Source organism: Puma concolor, chromosome B1 (assembly GCF_028749965.1).
Source record: "Puma concolor isolate L17-30 chromosome B1, mPumCon1.1.hap2, whole genome shotgun sequence".
In the NCBI taxonomy this organism is placed as follows: Eukaryota; Metazoa; Chordata; class Mammalia; order Carnivora; family Felidae; genus Puma; species Puma concolor.
Window position 1 is genome coordinate 69,871,900 of NC_141670.1, and position 18,455 is coordinate 69,890,354.

General features: G+C 37.8%; 2 protein-coding genes across 3 annotated transcripts in view; one reads left to right on the forward strand and one right to left on the reverse strand.

The window, feature by feature from the left end:
* The first annotated feature begins 472 nt into the window (after positions 1-472).
* On the forward strand, positions 473-13,853 carry PPID (peptidylprolyl isomerase D). The gene is made up of 10 exons (XM_025921494.2): positions 473-670; positions 1,896-2,036; positions 4,226-4,332; positions 6,530-6,718; positions 7,622-7,744; positions 7,887-7,993; positions 9,730-9,871; positions 12,609-12,695; positions 12,791-12,833; positions 13,583-13,853. Exons 1-10 carry the CDS (start codon positions 586-588, stop codon positions 13,669-13,671), a joined length of 1,113 nt encoding a protein of 370 aa, XP_025777279.2. The 5' UTR covers positions 473-585; the 3' UTR covers positions 13,672-13,853.
* Positions 13,854-14,437: 584 nt separating this feature from the next.
* ETFDH (electron transfer flavoprotein dehydrogenase) overlaps positions 14,438-18,455 on the reverse strand; it is a 32,913-nt gene continuing 28,895 nt past the window's right edge. For both annotated transcript variants that reach the window (XM_086703986.1, XM_086703987.1), the window contains exons 11-13: positions 16,590-16,772; positions 15,974-16,195; positions 14,438-14,764 (exon numbers count right to left, since the gene is read on the reverse strand). In XM_086703986.1, the coding sequence (XP_086560112.1) occupies positions 14,601-14,764; positions 15,974-16,195; positions 16,590-16,772 (569 nt within the window). In that variant the 3' untranslated portion in view covers positions 14,438-14,600. The remainder of the gene's footprint in view (positions 14,765-15,973; positions 16,196-16,589; positions 16,773-18,455) is intronic.

Below are 18,455 nucleotides of genomic sequence, written 5' to 3' on the forward strand. Positions count from 1 at the left end.
ACGTTCAGCTTCACAGTCATCAGTAAAAATGTTAATATTAAGAGTAACTTCTAACAATAAGGCAGTAATAACATGGCCACTATTGATTAGCTACCACCAGGCTGTGTTAGGCATTGTGCTAAGCAATTTACGTTTCAATCCTCAAAACGACCCCCCAAGGTGAGCATTTTGTCCCATTTTCCAGACAAGCAAAATGAGTTTCAGAGAAGCAGTCACTCATCCGTTAGCGGCAGACTGAGGCTGGGATGGAGAGGACGGTCTCCAAAGCTCTTTTACACTACCGTGGTAGGAAAAGCGATGAAACACGTGCGAAAACCATAAAAACGATCGGGGATGCAAATTCAGTACGCGAAAAGCAAGAAAGCACAGGGCAGAGAACTACAGAGAACGCGCACGAGCTCCAGCGCGCGGAAACGACGCCGGGAGGAGGCGCCGGAAGTCAGGGCGCGGCTTCCCGACCTCACGCCGGAAGTAGCTCGTCAGCGCCGCCGACAGATCGTCGCGGAGAAAGTAGCTTTGGGGTCGAAGGTGCTGGGCGTCCACGAGATTGTCTGAGTTCGCTCCCAAGCGCATCTGCAATTCAGTATGTCTCACCCGTCCCCCCAGACTAAGCCCTCCAACCCCAGTAACCCCCGAGTCTTCTTTGACGTGGACATCGGAGGGGAGCGAGGTGAGCAGAGTCTGATACCGAGGAAGCTGGACTTACCAGGATTTGGGCGACTCCGAGGGTGGCGTGCGGTTCGGGCCAGGGGCTGCACTGTGATGCGAAGGGGATGGCTCCCTAGACTGGACTGTTGGAACAAATACTGATTTCCAAGGCTGGGTGGAGTCCGCGCCCTTGTACCAATACCATCGGTCGCGCGGAAGTTTCTGGAAATTTCTGGTTTGGGGATTGTGGCGGCCTTTAGTTTGTCTCTCCTGATTTGGTTGTACTTCCTCGCCACCTTGCATCAAGCAGGCATGAAATAAGGTTGTTTTATGTATGTAGTGGGACATTCAGAAAACTGTGATAGGCGTTTGTTGAGTTCCGGTCACGCCATGTCTTTTTGCCACGCGAGATACATATCAGCAGCTGCCATATGGTTTATAAATAGAGCGACTTTTGTTTGTTGGTTTTTCTTATTACCTATTTTTAACTTAGAGGTACCCTCAGGTTGGTGAATATTTTCTGTTTTGGCATTGGGAAAAAGGAGCTCAGTGTAGCAATGTGGTTGCCTAGGCTACGTCAGCGGCTCGGAAGCTCCTAGGGTCTTGTGAATTAGCTTATCGATTTGTAACTGAATTGCTCTTGTAGAACGGGTTAGGTTTGTGGGGCTAGGCTGTGTTAACGCAAATACTAACGGACACATCAGGATTTAGGGACCCCGTGGATGATTATGGACGCACATGTACATTTTGTTTTGAAATTAGCGCGAGGTTTATTTTACCTGCCTTAGGAGTTGTCTAAAATGGGAACAACTTCACATTTTTGCTTGAGCGGCTGCATTAGGCAGATTCCATAGAACACAGAGGCTACAGCTATACTTAAAATTCAGCCAACCTGACCACTCAAAGGATATTTAATTTTCTCCTATTGGCTACTTGGTGGTTATAATTTCTGAGTACAAGTTAGAAGAAATGACTCAGAATTTAAAACCATTTGCACTTCATAGTGTCCCTTATATGGTGTTAATCTTCTGGCTACTGTATTTATGATCCTTTGTTAAGATGTAGAAAAGTAATTGCTTCAGATTCATTAAGATACATGACACTTAACATTAGACTAAATTTGAATGTTAGAAAAATGACCAAAAAGAGAACTTGGTATTTTAGTCACTAGAATTTTACCAGCTCCCCTTTTATCATTTGCATGTTTGGTTGTTTGCATACTGACATGATTTCATTTTTTATTTTAGTTGGTCGAATTGTCTTAGAATTGTTTGCAGATATTGTACCGAAAACTGCAGAAAATTTTCGTGCATTGTGTACAGGAGAAAAAGGCATTGGACCTACCACTGGGAAACCTCTCCATTTCAAAGGATGTCCTTTCCATCGAAGTATGTGTAAAAATTTGAATCTGATTCTTTTTTTTTAACGCTTATTTTTGAGAGAGAGAGAGAGAGAGAGTGTGTGTGTGCGCGCGCGCACACGTGCACGCGGGGAAAGCAGAGAGAGGGAGACAGAAAATCTCAAGCAGGCTATATCAGCACAAAGCCTGATGTGGGACTCGAACTCCCAAACAGTGGGATGGTTCCTGACCTGAGCCGAAACCAAGAGTTGGACGCTTAACCAACTGGACTACCCAGGTGCCCCTTGAATCTGATTCTCGTAAATAATTCTGTAGGCATTAGGGAAGAAAATACCAAGTGATAAAGAGTGAAAGTTAAAAATTACTGCTGGTTTCAGGAGGATGCTTTGACATCTGAGGCAGTAGCTCAATTTCATAAAGGTTGGTCTGTGAAAAGTGGAATTCTGAGAGGGTGCTAAGGTTTACTTAGAAATGGAATGCCTTAGCTTCACCAGACATCTGGCTCTTCACACCAGTGGGATTAGATTGAGAAAAAAGGGTGTGCTATGATAAAGAAACAGACTTTATTTTTATTTTTTATTTCTTAAAGTTCACTTATTTATTTTGAGAGATAGAGAGTGCATATGTGTGTGCAGCACAAGCGGGGGAGGGGCATAGAGAGAGAGACTGAGAGTTCCAGAATCCCAAACAGGCTCTGCGCCTACAGCTACACTCACAAACTGAGATCACGACCTAAGCTAGATCAAGAGTTGGATGTTTGACTGATGGAGCCATCCACACGCCCCAAGAAGCAGACTTTAGCTTGACCGATGACAGAAAAGTTATACCTAGTACTGGACAGGATTGCTTGGGAAGGCTGTAGCTGATTGAAAGATTCAGTGTCTTGGTATTATTTTAATTAAAAGATGACACTTCACAATGCTTGTCACCCTTTGTTTAGTGATTATTTGATGGTTCCCTAGTAGGCTCTAGGTTCCATGAATTCAGGAACTAAATCTTTTCATTGTATTGTCTTCAGCATACAGTATAGTTATTAAATAGGCACTCAATAAATATTTGCTTAATGAATAAATAAGTTAAAGCATAATCATGAGTAGTATTTTTAAAAGAAACTTGATTAAGAAAAAATTAATGTTGATTATAAAATATTTAAATGTTTTACATTTATGTTTAATAAAATACTAAAATATACTAATAGAATGTAGTATTCAGAAGAGAGTTGATGTAGGAGGCCTGAGACTGCTTTCCTTAGAAAGGTTTGCTTGCAGGATGGCCATTAGCTGGAGTTTAGGAATTTGGCACTTGAATGATTCCCTGAATCATAATGATGGTTTACTGTGCCCAGATTGTTTGTACACACACTTTGATTTATGCTGAACATCTGATTTCCTTTTGAGAGTCTGAAATTTTGGTACATGGCTAGGTAGAGAGTAACTGCATGATCAGCCCTGATGAAAACCCTGGATGAGTCTGTAATGGGCAACAACATTGTGCACATGTTGCTGCATTTGTTTTTTTGCTGGGGGAAGAATGTGCTATATGACCTCTCATAGAAGCGAGAGAGTGTAAGGAAACACATGGATTCCTCCAGACTCTGTTTATTATCTTTTTCTTTTATCATCTAGTTGTGTATCTTTATTACATTACTGTAATGCAACCAAATGCTGAGGCCCATGAATCCTAGAAAATGTCTGAACATGGAGGTGGTCTTGGGAACCTTTGACACCAAGTGCTAATACTTGCTAAAGTACTTCCATTCTCGTGTAACAAATCTCAGAATAATTGATCTTATTTAGTAGACTTTAATGAGTAACGTGCCTAGCCATGTGCATGGTGAAAAGCAGTTGCTGTACTTAAGAAATTGTTTCCTAGAAGAGACAGATCATTACAATATGTGTTGTAAAGGTAGAATCAAGCTGCTGTGGGAGGAAAATTGATGAGATCCAACTTGGGGGTCTCTGACAGTTTCACAAGGAGGTGCCATTTGAACTAATTCTTTGAGTATTAGTGAGTGAGCAGGCAGTAAAAGTAGTTTGGACTCAGACTGAAAAGTCTTTTAAGAGTTTGGAGTTGTGGGGATGGGTGGGGAAAGATAGGAGAGTGCTAAGACTAGAGTCATGTTTTAGGAAGTTCATCTTTCTTACTACATGTTCATTAGTTAACATTACTATAGTCATCCATATTTTAGTTTCTAATAGCTGTTTTCCTTTTTTGTAGTTATTAAGAAATTTATGATTCAGGGTGGAGACTTCTCAAATCAAAATGGGACAGGCGGAGAAAGTATTTATGGTGAAAAATTTGAAGATGAAAATTTCTATTATAAGGTAAAGTGGACAAAAGGGAATGTTTATTGCTAATAGTAAAGGTTATTAGATGTCTGGGATACTTGTTGGACTAAGAACCAATAAATGTTTCAACGTGTGCTTAGATTCTCCTTTTCTTGTAGAAGGTATCATTTGTAAATATATATTTAATATATATTTACTATTTTTAATATAGAAAAATTTGATCCACTAATTTTATTTGGCAAAAATACAATGGTTATGCTTGTGAGATCCAGGTTTACATACTTCAGTAAAGCCAATGAGTTTTTAAGAGTGGCCACCATATGGCAGAATTGTTTCCAGGAAAAATGTTCTCATTATCAGAAGGATGGTAACTTGTGCATCTTTATGCTTGAATTTGAAGAGCAACAAAACCATCGCTAATATCCAGGATGTCAGGGGATTTGCAAAGTAATGGATATGGTTAATGTCCAAGCTCCTAAAGGACATTAGTGGTGCCTGTGCCTTCTTATCTTCATTTTCCCAAGATGTAATTGGGGTGTATTGCATCATTCGAGTTGTAAGAAGGGACACATAAGTACAAAAGTAAAGTAATATCTTTGGAAATGAGGAATATGAGCAAGGTAATTAGGATAATTTGAAAAGAAATTGTCATCAGTCTTTTAAACAGTATTCATTGGCTGCAATTGTATGTATTTAGTACTGTCACTGGCACCAGAGGGTTTATAAAAATGAATGGCTTTGGTGATAATTTAAGATCTTACCAGGAAGACCAGATTAAAACACATGGGACAACTGGAGAATAAATAATATGCAAATTAATGCTAAATTGATTGAGACTTTATATATTCTAGGAGACAGGTATGATTTACATATTCTAAATTATTAGGGGAGACATTGAAGAGGAATGGGTACTTAAACTGGGCCTTGCAGGGTGGCCAAGACTTGGTTAGACAGGAACTAAAACATAGATGCCAGTTTGAAGGATATGAGTGAGGAAAGACAAAGGCAATAGAAAGCTAAGAAAATAAAGTTAATATTCTATTTGATATTGTGGGAAAAGCACCAAACTTTGGGAATGGAAAAAAGAGAAGCTACCTGAAGAATGAAAACTAAGATTATGTGATCACTTTGATCAAAAGAAAGGGGGCCTATTGAAATGATGGTTTGTGCCTTCTACAAACTTGGTAGCCTTGAAAGCTGAAGTTTTTGGGTTGCAGGGGTAAAAGGCATTTTTGGTGGGAAGACTAACAGAGGACAGTGCATGACCCGACAAAAATTTAGAAAGCCTAAGGATAAAGTGGAAAGATGAAGACATTGGGTTTCATAGAATCTATGAATAGGTTGATGCCAAGTAGAAATTTGATTTTGAGATGTATGCAGCAGTTTGTTTAGGTCATTCTCTGGAATGGTTCTCTGAAGATTCACCTGGAGTGAAAGCCATAATGTTTGTATTTTTTTTTTTTTTTAAGTTCTATTTATGTATTTATTTTGAGAGCATGCGTGTGTGTGTGTGTGTGTGTGTGTGTGTGTTTGTGTGTGTGTGTGCGCGCGCGTGCATGGGGTCAGGGCAGAGAGAGGGGAGAGAATCTCAAGCAGACTCCACGCTGCCAGCACAGAGCTGACCTGGGGCTAGATCCCACAAACTGTAAGATCATGATGTGAGCCAAAATCAAGAGTTGGATGCTTAGCCACCTGGGCCACCCTGGTGCCCCGTTTGGATTCTTCTGAGATTAGGAAAGTACCTAACGAATGTCCTGTCTAAATTGAATGTCCCATCACTGTTCTGAGTTTATTGATGTGTAAAGGAGGAATCAAAGTGTAGGCTGATAAAAATGGGAAGACTGTTTCCTGTTCTCAGACTGTTCCCTGTTCTCAGAAGAGAGAGCATTCCTTATGAAAAGAGGGCAGAGTACAATCATTAGATTTCCATAATGCAGCATCTTCATCTTAAGTTGAGATACAAACATGTTCTCAAAATGGCCTGTTTAGAAACCTGCCCCCCCCTTGTTTTCATTATTTTATTTGGTTTCATAAACTTTTCTTAAGGTCTAAAAAGTGATTAAGTGCCCCATGTTTGTGGATTAAAGGTTGCAATTTATACAAAATAAAATTACATTGTTTGCTCTGAGTAACATTAAAGCCTGCCCTAGTTTTATGTGAATGGTCAGTGAAAGAATGATTCAGACTAGGACCACTAACCTTGGTTTTCTTTTAATGATTTTTATTTCTACAGCATGACCAGGAAGGTTTATTGAGCATGGCAAACGCAGGCTGCAATACAAATGGTTCTCAGTTCTTTATCACAACAGTTCCGACTCCTCATTTGGATGGGAAACATGTGGTATTTGGTCAAGTAATTAAAGGAATGGGTGTGGCAAGGATACTGGAAAATGTAGAAGTGAAAGGTGAAAAACCTGCCAAAGTAAGTAAAAAGTTATAGTGAGATATACTTGTTATCTTAATTACTGCCTTAAACATAAGTAAAAGGATCAGGTGGTTATTAGTTGGGAGAATGTTAGGATGACTTTTGGTATTGAAGCTTGGACTGCCACTTTTTTTTTTAAACTTTTCTACAGTGGGAAAGATGAGATTAGGGTAGCTTATAAGGAGATTTTTATTATTTCAACTTCAATTTTGGTGATTTTTTTGTACGTTTCTTAACTCTTTCTATACCTGCAAAACTTTGAATCAGTATGTGCAGTAGTACATAGTAGGAAGAGGACAGGAAACCAAGAATCCTGTCTAGACTCTGCCATTTAACTGGTGGTTTGGCCTTGATCTTGTTATTTAAGTTTTCTTGGCATGTTTCCTCATCCTGTATAAATTACTTGAGGGTTTAGACTAGATTATATAACTCTGTAAAGAACCTCGTATTTTACATGTCCTTGAATCACAGTGGCCAGAATACTACCTAACCTAGTTGGCAGGGTTGTGTGTGGGAACTGGAAACTGAAATACTTAGAGGAGATAGACTGTTTCTCATTGTATGACGGAAACAGTAGTAAACTTGAAAGGACATGCCTCACCGAAAGAAAATTATATAGAAAATGATAACATTTTCAACTATTCTCTGTATACTGAGCCGCTAAATAGCAGTAAAACACTTTCATAAAATAGTGACATTGTATTGTATAGTGGAATGTATATAAAGGGCATTATTGTAATCAGAGCAGATGGATGAGACTTCTGTCAATCTGTCATTTTAGAAGTGACATGGACAGTGTTGCACATAACTTATACCTGTATAGCTTTTAAACCTAGATCTCTTGTTTTTAATCTCATTAATATGGTAGTGCACCTCTACAATTTAGGATTATTTTTACAGTTGTGCGTTATTGCAGAATGCGGAGAATTGAAGGAAGGGGATGATTGGGGCATATTCCCAAAAGATGGCTCTGGTGACAGTCATCCAGATTTCCCTGAGGATGCAGATATAGATTTAAAAGATGTGAGTACTTTCAGATTAGTCAAACTTTATTAAAAATAGTACTAAAATTTTGAGCTTTGTATCAGTCTGTCTTAATGATAGAACCTAGCATTTAGCTACATTAATTACTAAAATGCAACATATTTGTATTTTTTTTATACAGGTAGATAAAATTTTACTAATAACAGAAGACTTAAAAAATATTGGAAATACTTTTTTCAAATCCCAGAATTGGGAGATGGCCATTAAAAAATATACAAAAGTTTTAAGGTAATAAAATATTTTTAGTAAGTTAATTTTAATAACTTGTAACTTGAATTATAAACTGAAATTCAGAGTTGTTTATTGTCTTTTGGGCAAAATTACTTTGTAGAATAATAACCAGGTGTGTTGAAATAGTTGCATTTCTTTTGTTTCCTTTAACTTTTTATTTTGAAAATTTCAAAATACAGGAAAATTGAAAGAATAGTATGTGAATACTCATGTACCTTTACCTGTTTTCACTAATTTTTAACTTTTGCTACATTTGTTTTTGTAGAATCGTTTTGAAAGGAAGTTACAGATACCATGACATTTACCCCTTCAATGGCTTAGCAGATATTTCCTAAGAATCAAAAACATGCTTCCACATAACCTTCTGGACCACTGAAAAAGACCCCCAGAATAATATTGATCCAAAATATTGTCTAATATGTAATCCATGTGCAGATTTCCCTAATTATTTCACTTGGTTTTGTGTCTCTAGTCTCCTTTAATCTTTGGTAGTTCCTATTTTACATTAGGTTTTCTAAGTCATTTGTATTTTGTGCAGTCTTAAGTCAGTTGTTTTATGGAATACCATCTGTATTTTTTTGCTCCCTCAAGATTATTTTGAGGTTAAATATTTTGGCAAGACCACTTAAATCGGTGGTGTTGAATATTTCCTATGATACCACATCCTGAAAGCACATGTCAGTTTGGCCTATTTTGAGTTTTGGCATTTGGTTAAAGTGGCATTAGCCAGATGCTTGTGTCATAAAAGTACCTTTTCCTTTTGTAAATAATAAGTACTTTGTGAAGTGATCCTGTGAGATTGTGTAAATATCCAGCTCCTAATCTTTCTTTCATCCAGTGGGTGTTAGCATCATTGAAGATCTTTGCCCGAATCAGTTATTACATTGATGGTGACAGAACTGATTTTCTAATTTATCATTCATAGCTGGCATTCTAATGTTTGAAAGAGCCTGTTCCCTCTGCCCCGCCTCCCTTTTTAGTACCACTGTAGATCTATGTTTTTGGTTTTTTTTTTTTTCCAGTTCAGCTTGTTACTGTACTCTCCTTTTTGATGTTCAAAGGGTTCCAATTTGTCCAGTGGAAGCCCCCTTCCTGTATCTGTTTGACATGTTCCTATTAGTCTGTGAGCACTTGCTTGCTTTCACAAGGTGTTCTATGTTCATCTTGTTTCTTGATTTGGTATTAGCAGTTTCTCCAAGGACCCCTGGCTCTTTTTATTGGGGGATTGATTTTAGAAACCAGATTCTGAGAGCCAGGTGTGCTCATCATTTCTGGGCCTTCTTCCGTGGGCAGAGCTAAGAATTGTATTAAAATACAGTTCAAAGTCAACAGTTCAAAGTCAACAAAGTCAGCTGTATTAAAATACAGTTCAAAGTCAACTCATTCCATACCCTCTCCCACAGTGAGAACCTTGGCCCAAACATAATTACATTGGAACGTAAATAATGGAGATTGTGAGTTTTAAAAATTGGGACATGTTAGTAGTGCATGATTATCTTTAGATTTGGGGATTGTTGTTAAATTGGTTTCTTTGAACACTTTTGGGGAAAAAGTTGGAACAAATAAAAATAAATCTTCTAAAGGAAAATAAAATTGTGATCATTAAGAATATTAATATTAGCATTTGATGAGCTTTTTATATCAGAAGTGACATAATACTTTTTGCCATAGTTGAAGGAGCAGGTTAAGTCGTATGTGGCGTTACATGCCAACTTTATTAATGTATTCTCCAGATACGTGGAAGGTTCAAAGGCTGTTATTGAGAAAGCAGACAGATTGAAGCTGCAACCTATAGCTTTAAGCTGCGTGCTGAATATTGGTGCTTGTAAACTGAAGATGTCAAATTGGCAGGGAGCAATTGACAGTTGTTTGGAGGTAAGTCTCTTTGACATCAGACTTTTTGAAGGAGTTGGTTTATGATTTATCAACTTGAACAAAAACAATTTTATATACATTAATATGTTTTATTACATAGGACCTAATGAGACTTGATGAAAAAGTTCTTTTATCTCTAAATACTTTGGACCTTCAGTTCTTCCTGTTAATCCATTCATTTAGCTTATAACATTATGTAACTTAATACCAATGAAGATATTTTCCTTTTCAGAGCACAGTATCAGCTCATTTATTCATTTTAACATATTGAGCACCTATTGTGTGCTAGGTATTGGAAGACAAAGCCAGGAATGATTAAGATTATGGGTTGTGGAGCCAGTCAGACTTGGGTGTTTTTGTTAGACTTCCATTACTAACTTTGTGTTGGGTAAGTCCTAATTTTAGAGAGTTTCAACATCTTTATTGTTTATTTATTTGCTTATTTTAAAGTTTATTTATTTTTAGAGAGAGAGAGAGATGGCATGAGAAGGGAAGGGGAGGAGAGAGAGGGAGAGGCTTTCAAGCAGGCTCCGTATTGTCAGCACAGAGCCTGATGCGGGACTCAAACCCACAAACTGTGAGCTCGTGACCTGAGCTGAAGTCAGGAGTCAGACATTTGACAGACTGAGCCACCCAGATGCCCCAACATCTTTATATTAAATGAAAATAATACTTGCCTTATGGAATTGTTACAAAGATTATATAACATGTAAGAACATTTAGCACAGTATTGGGCATATTTTAAGCACCTAACAGAGATAGGGTGTTTTTTTTTTTTTTTAGATATGAGAGAGAGAGAGAGAGAGAGGGGGAGAGAGGGAGAGAGAGGTAGAGAGAGAGAATGTCAAGCAGACTCTGCGCTGTCAGCACAGAGCCTGAACTGGGCTCCAACTCACAAATCATGAGATCATGACCTGAGCCAAAACCAAGTCAGACATTTAACCAGCCGAGCCACCCAGGCACCCCGAGATTAGGTGTTTCAGTTAAAAGACTCATACTCTCAAGGAACTTTTTATTTGGCTGAAGAGGGAGTCAGTTTCAATTTAGGGTCATCAGGATTTACATAGGGAGAATGGATACTACTGAGACACTCAAAGGTCACCTGTCTTCATGGGGACATCCAGGGATACTGACTGATAAAGCTAGATAGGTGGCAGCATTACCTCCTTAATCGAGCAGTTATGACATTCTTCCTATTGCATAGTTGAAAAATTTTCCAAACTGTGTATTTTAGAAAGACCCATCTCCAGTAATTTTTATGTATTTTGCACATTAAGCAATGTAATTAAATCAGTTATGCCCAGAGTAAGTAGAAATCAAATGAGATCTGGGGTGCCTGGTTAGCTCAGTTGGTAGAGCATGTGACTCTTGATCTTGAGGTTGTAAGTTTGAGTCCCATGCTGGGTGTAGAGATTACTTGAAAAAAATTTTTTTTTTTTTAACGAGATACTAATTTGGTAGGATAGGTAGAATAAGGGCTAATATATTTAGAAGGGAGCATACAACAGGAAAAAATTTATCCAAGGAAAAGTTTGGTCTTCACTCTGGGTTTCTTTTCTTTCTTTCTTTCTTTTTTTTTTTAAATGTTTATTTCTGAGACAGAGAGAGACAGAGCATGAGTGAGGGAGGGTCAGAGAGAGACGGAGACACAGAACCAGAAGCAGGCTCCAGGCTCTGAGCTGTCAGCACAGAGCCCAATGCGGGGCTTGAACTCACAAACCATGAGATCATGACCTGAGCCGAAGTCGGTCTCTCAACCAACTGAGCCACCCAGGCGCCCCTCTTTTTTTTTTTTTTTAAGTAGTCTCCACACCCAATGCGGAGCTTGAACTCCTGACCCGGAGATTAAGAGTGGCATGGTCCACTAACTGAGCCAGCCAGGTGCCCCAGCTCTGGATTTCTTTTGGACCTTTGTGAGGCAGATAATATGCCTTTTGCAGTAAAATCTTAGTATTGACCTTTAGAAGATGTGAATAAACAAAATAGGTTATTTCTAAAATGCTTGTTTCAGAGCAAAGACCTATTAAGTGTTAACTACTGCTCCTTAAAAAAACTCATAGATTGCAAGTAAAGAGTGTAACAAATTTTTATTCATGTTTTTCTCTGTTAATTTAGGGTCCAATCAGGAGATAGAAACTATATAGTAATTTGAAAAGAGAAAGTTTAATATGAAAGTACATGTAAGAGGAGATTGGAATAATGAGGGATTGGCTAGTAAAGAGAATTCTGAAGAATATGAGAACAGCAGATCTATATCTATCTGCCATATATAAATATATGGAGCTGGGATGGAGCCTCAAGGAAAAGTCACCTCTTAAGGGCCCTTAGGCTGAGATCCGTACTTCATTGGAGAGGGGATAGCTGTGACTTACTGGTGGCAGAGAAGTTCAATGGGTACCATACTTGTGATTCCCTGTAGTGCTTAGGGAAGTTGCCTGCAGGGAGCTCCTATTGACCAAGTAGTGCTGTTGACCAAGTTCAGTGCAGGAGCCCAAGAGAGAAATGCACTGGAACCTGCAAGAGAAACAGCTTTTCTCATCCGTGTCCCTTTAGTGCCCTCTACTGACAAAATGTAATGTGCCAGCTGGCAGAGGGTATTTACAGGGTCCATCCAACTCCATTATCACAGAGCAGTAAAGGGTTGATTTGTAGCTGACTGGCAGTAAATTGAAATCTAGCACATATATTTAATTCTTAATATTTAGATAAAAATATTAATTTTACAATTTTTTTGTAGGCTCTTGAAATAGACCCATCAAATACGAAAGCATTGTACCGTAGAGCTCAAGGATGGCAAGGATTAAAAGAATACGATCAAGCTTTGGTAAAATTTTGTTCTAAATTTTAATTTTTTTAGACAACCACCTTCATAAATCATACATCTAATTTCTTTAAATGTTTTTTTTTTTTCAATTAAAGGCTGATCTTAAGAAAGCTCAGGAGATAGCACCAGAAGATAAAGGTAAGTTTGTACTTTTTATAGTGAAACTTCATTTTGTTCTGTAAGAATTCACCTTCATAAACCATTGTATTTTTTGCCACTTAGAGACCTATTTGTTCAACATATATTACAGAATGTCTGTTATTGGGCTAGGCATTGGCCATACTGCAGTGAACGTCAAGATCCCTGCTCTCAAGGAGCTTACATTCTGGTCTCTCTTCAGAATATTGATTTTCACACATCTGAATACTATTTTTCTATCATATCATTTGAGATCTGGTTCCTATTGCTGTAATTCTAGTTGAAAGCACAGCACTAAAAGATAAAGTATTTATGATGAATTTAATGTTTGGGACCATTCCTTAAGCTGAATGAGGCCATAATATAAGTATTCTAGTTACTGGATATGTTTTAGGAAAGCTATGGAAAGTTAGAGCACAAAAATTTGTTTTTCAAATAATGCCTGCTACAAATAGTGATGGTAGGCCTAGGTATTAAAATATATCTTCAGTTTCTTATTACTAAAGTAAAATAGGAAAGGCACTTCTTTCAAATTGACAATCTTCTAAAATTATGTTTCATGGTTTTTTTGTTTGTGTGATGTTTCCTCAGTAAAATATTCTGTTAATAGAGCTCAGTTACTTTATGGACAAGAAGAGTTTTATCAACGGCGGGGGCGTTAACTGTCATACTAAAACATCAGTTTGTTGGGCATCCTCATTTTTTGGATGTTTTGAGAAATAACTCCTATTTACATATTTATTTTACAGCTATCCAGGCAGAATTGCTGAAAGTCAAACAAAAGATAAAGGCACAGAAAGATAAAGAGAAGGCAGCATATGCAAAAATGTTTGCCTAATAAGGAATTCAGTTTTATTTACATATGCATTGATTGTATAAAGGCAATAAGAAAATTTAAAGGTTTCTGTCTGTTATAGATGATCCCTGATGTGTTTCCTTTGATACTTCAGTTTCTCATTGTTTACAGTTTAGGAATACTGAAAAGGGTTCACTCTTAATAAAACGGTGTTACAAAATACAGTGAAGTTGGTTCTTCTTAATGGCTATTCTGCATTAGTTACAAAGAATAATGGTGTCCAGCCTGTTTCTAATCTCCTAAAGACACATCTGTTGGATAAACAGATTAAAGCTTAAGTTTGTATACTGTTTCCCTTGATTCTTTGATGTATTTCTTTGTGGTTGGTTTTTGCTGGCATTTTTATACTTACATATAATACAGATATACATGTTCAGGGGTTGGCAGACTTTATCCAGAGGGCCAGAGAGTAAATATTTTAGGCTTTGTGGACCATTATCATTTGTCACAACTACTCAGTTCTGTAGTTGTAGCCACAGACAGTATGTAAACCACTGGGCATGGCTGTGTTCCAATAAAACTATTCATAAGAAAAGTGGTGGGCTGGATGCTCATCTCTGGTCTAGAATAATAATACGTTTATACTTGAAGTCTTGAATTTGACAAGTGCAATATACATTAAAGGCCAATAGTGTATTTGCTATTGGTACTGAATCTCTGAAGAATTAAAGAGGTAAGCAGATGCTACCTCATTGATAAGGTTTTATGTAAGAGGTGTATTCATAATTTTTTATGGGACAATTTTAGGTGTAAGTATAAAATTTTTATTTCGTTGATAATTTTATGAACATTCTGGTCAGTAATATGTGGTAAGATAGTTTGACAACCTGTTGACTTCTAAATGTTTAGTTAGCTTGCCATACATTTTAAAGAAACTCTCACAAGTGCCTGCAAATGAAATCAGTTGCAGTTTACATTCCATTGTAAGCAGGTCCTCCACCACCTTCAGGTACCACCCAGTTAATATTCTGACTTGGATCTTTAATATCACATGTTTTACAATGCACACAATTCTGAGCATTTATCTGTAACCGAAATCCATCACCTTGTTCCAAAGGTACAAATTCATAAACTCCTGTAAGGAAAAATAAATAATACTATGAAGTGCGTATTTTGACTTTTAAAATTCAAACGTAGAAATTGAACCCCTGCAAACAGTAGCTACAGAAACCTTAAAGGTTTGTTTTCTGAATGTTTACCCATAGAGAATATTATGAAGATCTTGGTGTGTGCCATTGCTGTTAGTATAAATTATAGATAAAAGGGGCGCCTGGGTGGCTCAGTCAGTTAAGCGGCCGACTTCGGCTCAGGTCATGATCTCACAGCCCGTGAGTTCCAGCCCCGCGTTGGGCTCTGCTGACAGCTCAGCCTGGAGCCTGTTTCGGATTCTGTGTCTCCCTCTCTCTGACCCTCCCCCGTTAATGCTCTGTCTCTGTCTCAAAAATAAATAAACGTTAAAAAAAAAAAATAAAAACAACTAGTTGTTAATATTTAAACAAAAAAATTATAGAGAAAAGTAGAAGGTATAGCAGTATTGGCTGAGTTAGTCTTACTAACAAGGGAACAACATTTAGTAGTTTTTGAGCTCCAATGTTATATGTGCGCTACAACTGAAAAGACAAATTACATCCAGTCCTTCCCCCTTGAAGAGTTTAAAACCAGTGTGATGACAGAAATTATTTAAAAGTAAAGTCAAAAGACAGTTGAGGTGCCTGCCCTCAGAGAGCTTATATTCAAATTCTAGTCCCTCCAGGATGTGCTAATTTTCATATATCTACATACTATTCTACCATATCATTTGAGACCCAATTCCTATTACAATTCTCATTGAAAGTTCACACTAAAGGATACAGTATTCATGATGAATTTAATGTCTGGGGCCATTTCTTTGAGCTGAATGTGGCTATACCCTAGTATTTTAGTATATATACTGTGTATGTGTGTGTAGGAGCAGCCATGACAGAAATGATTTTAAGTCCTGTGAACATGGAAAGAGGTATTCTTTGATGTTCCATAATCCTTATCTTGGTCTGAGGATAGAAAGGGAAAAGTTTTTTTGACAACTGTCATCTGAATTAGGCTTACCAAAAAATCCCTATTATTTCAGCACTGATAGAATAAGAACCATAAAAATGAGCTTTCTAAAGGAAGCTGTATGTAGGGGGTCGTTTACAATTTCCATGCAGTGAAAATGGTAGACTTCCAATGGTAATGGAAGTCTATTACCAACATGGTTAAAACAAATATTTGTGTTTCAGAAATGGATGGAAATCACATTACTGACCTGCAGGGCAAAATCGCTGTTCTGGTCCATCATATATTGACAGATTTTTGTTTACAGGAATACTGTCATCCTTTAAGGTTAAATGTGCTGGCTGGTCATGTTCATGATTAGTACCACTTAGGGCCACAGATGACAAAAGGTCAAAGCTGATCTGTCCATCAGGTTTTGGATACTCAATAGGTGTGCAGTCCTTGGCTGGCTTGAGCTGATCAGAGTCAGAACCTTAAACCATTTTGAGAAAGATGTTTAATAAAAATAAAACACTAATATAAAAGTACTTTATCAAACATTTTTATGAAAACTTGAAAATACCCTACCAAAGAAATAAAACTTTAACCCTCTTATGGTAACAATACACTATTAAAAATACTGAGTTCATTATTTCTCTACTAAGACAAGTTCAAAACGTTAAATTTACTTTCTCTACTACTTAATGGATTACATTCATGAGGTTAAAAAAAATTTTTTTAAAGGTAAGCTCTACCCCCATCATGGGGCTAGAACTCATGACCCCAAGATCAAGAGTCACATGCTCTACCAAATGAGCCAACTAGGTGCCCCCCATTCATGAGCAGCTAATGATTTTAATACTCATACTCAAGTATGTTGGAATTACCTTTATGTTTTAGAGTCCATGGCTCCATTCCTCTAAGTATCCAGTAAAAGATTCCAGTGTAAATCATCCCTCCATATACACCCAGTATTCCATGGCAGGATGGTCTTATATTTCTAACAGAATATAGCTCTTTCCACACCCATGATTTCTTCAAATTGTCCTCATACTCAGTTACATGGAGTCCTTTTATTAAAAACGTGAAGTGTTAAGGGTCAAATCACCTCAAGGAGTATAAAATACTTTATCATGAAGGTATTTTGCTGCTGAAATATTTGATGAGTGAATCTTAAGTAAATTTAAACAGGTGGTCATGTGAGACCACATCTGAAGAATCTTTCTGTGTAAATGTTGGCATCTTCCAAAAAAGATAACCATTTGATATATGTTGTTAACAGGCAGTAAGACATTTGATTTCTTAAACTAGTAGCACAGAAAATCCATTTCAAAACTGAATGAACCTGAAATGGTTACTTACAAAGTTCATGCTACTATAAAAGTGAGGCATTTTATAACTGATTAAATGAAACACTTCCACCTCTTACAAGTTGAATTGTGTCCCCCCCCCCACCAAAAAAAAAAGATTATTTTGAAGTCCTAACCCCCAGGATCTCAGGATGGGTCAGAATAAGGTCACTGCAGATGTAATTAGTTGAGGTCATATTGGAATAGAGTGGGTCCTTCATCCATCGACTGGTGTCCTTATGCACATGGAAGAGAGGTGAAGATGGAGGCAGAGATCAGAGTTATTCTGCCACAAGCCAAGGAATGTCTGGACCGATCAGAAAGCTGGGAGGGGTGAGAAGACTAGAGGCAGCAGAGTAAGGTCCCATCAATGCCTAGAGAACTCAGAATAAATTCCCGTTGTTTTAAGCAGCCTGGTTTGTGGTACTTTATTGTGGCAGCCCTAGGAAATTGTAACAATACCTAAAACTTGCTGCATGCATTTAACTGGTTCTTCTTAACTGTCACAAACTCCATAGTGACTATACACTTCCCAGTCACAATGTTGCCTCTTCTGGCTCCATTCCCTCTCCCTCGGGCTGTCATCCTCAACCTAGTCTTTGGTGATCTACTTGCTTCAGTATCATCTATGTGCTGGTACTGTGTCAAGAAGGTGAAAGTATGGCTGGTGGTCCCAATAAGGAAAGATAACTTGGCAAGAAAATTAGGAAAAAGGTTCCACTGCTCAACAATTACACTCCTTACCTATTCTGTTCTTGAAGTAGCTTCTTGCCTTTTCTATGTTCTATCTATCTCCTTCCTCTTCCACATCCTAGGCCTCCAATTCTACAAAGATACTTGAAGGCATAATCAGGTTTCATACCTCTACTTGAAGGAACACTTGTTATTTGGAATTCTAAGGAATAAGGTTTATTTATCAAATATCCGTTGAGTTGCTACTATATGCCAAGTATTTGGGATTCATAATGAACCAAGTCCCTGCTCTGCTGAAGCATTCTCTGCAAGAGGCAGGAGATAAAGTTGATACATAAGTATCTTCCCAAAAGGGGGAGAATACTATATAAAAAACACGGTGTGTGTGTGTGTGTGTGTGTGTGTGTGTGTGTGTGTGTGTGTGTGTGGAGGGGCGGTGTTGGGAGTGCTCTGTGTGTGTTGCAAATTAACTGGTATGGTGAATGTAAGGCCACCATGAATGCGCGTTTGACATTTGAGCAAAGGTGAAGGCAGAGAGGGAGTTAGCCATGAGTAAAGACCATGAGATGGGAATATGCTTGGCATGTTTCAGGAATAGTAAAGAAGCCAGTGTGGCTGGAATGGAGAGTAAAAAGAGATGAAATCAGAAGAGTAAGAAAGCTGAGGCTTTTATTTTGAGAAAAATTGAGAACTATTAAAGGGTCTTCATAG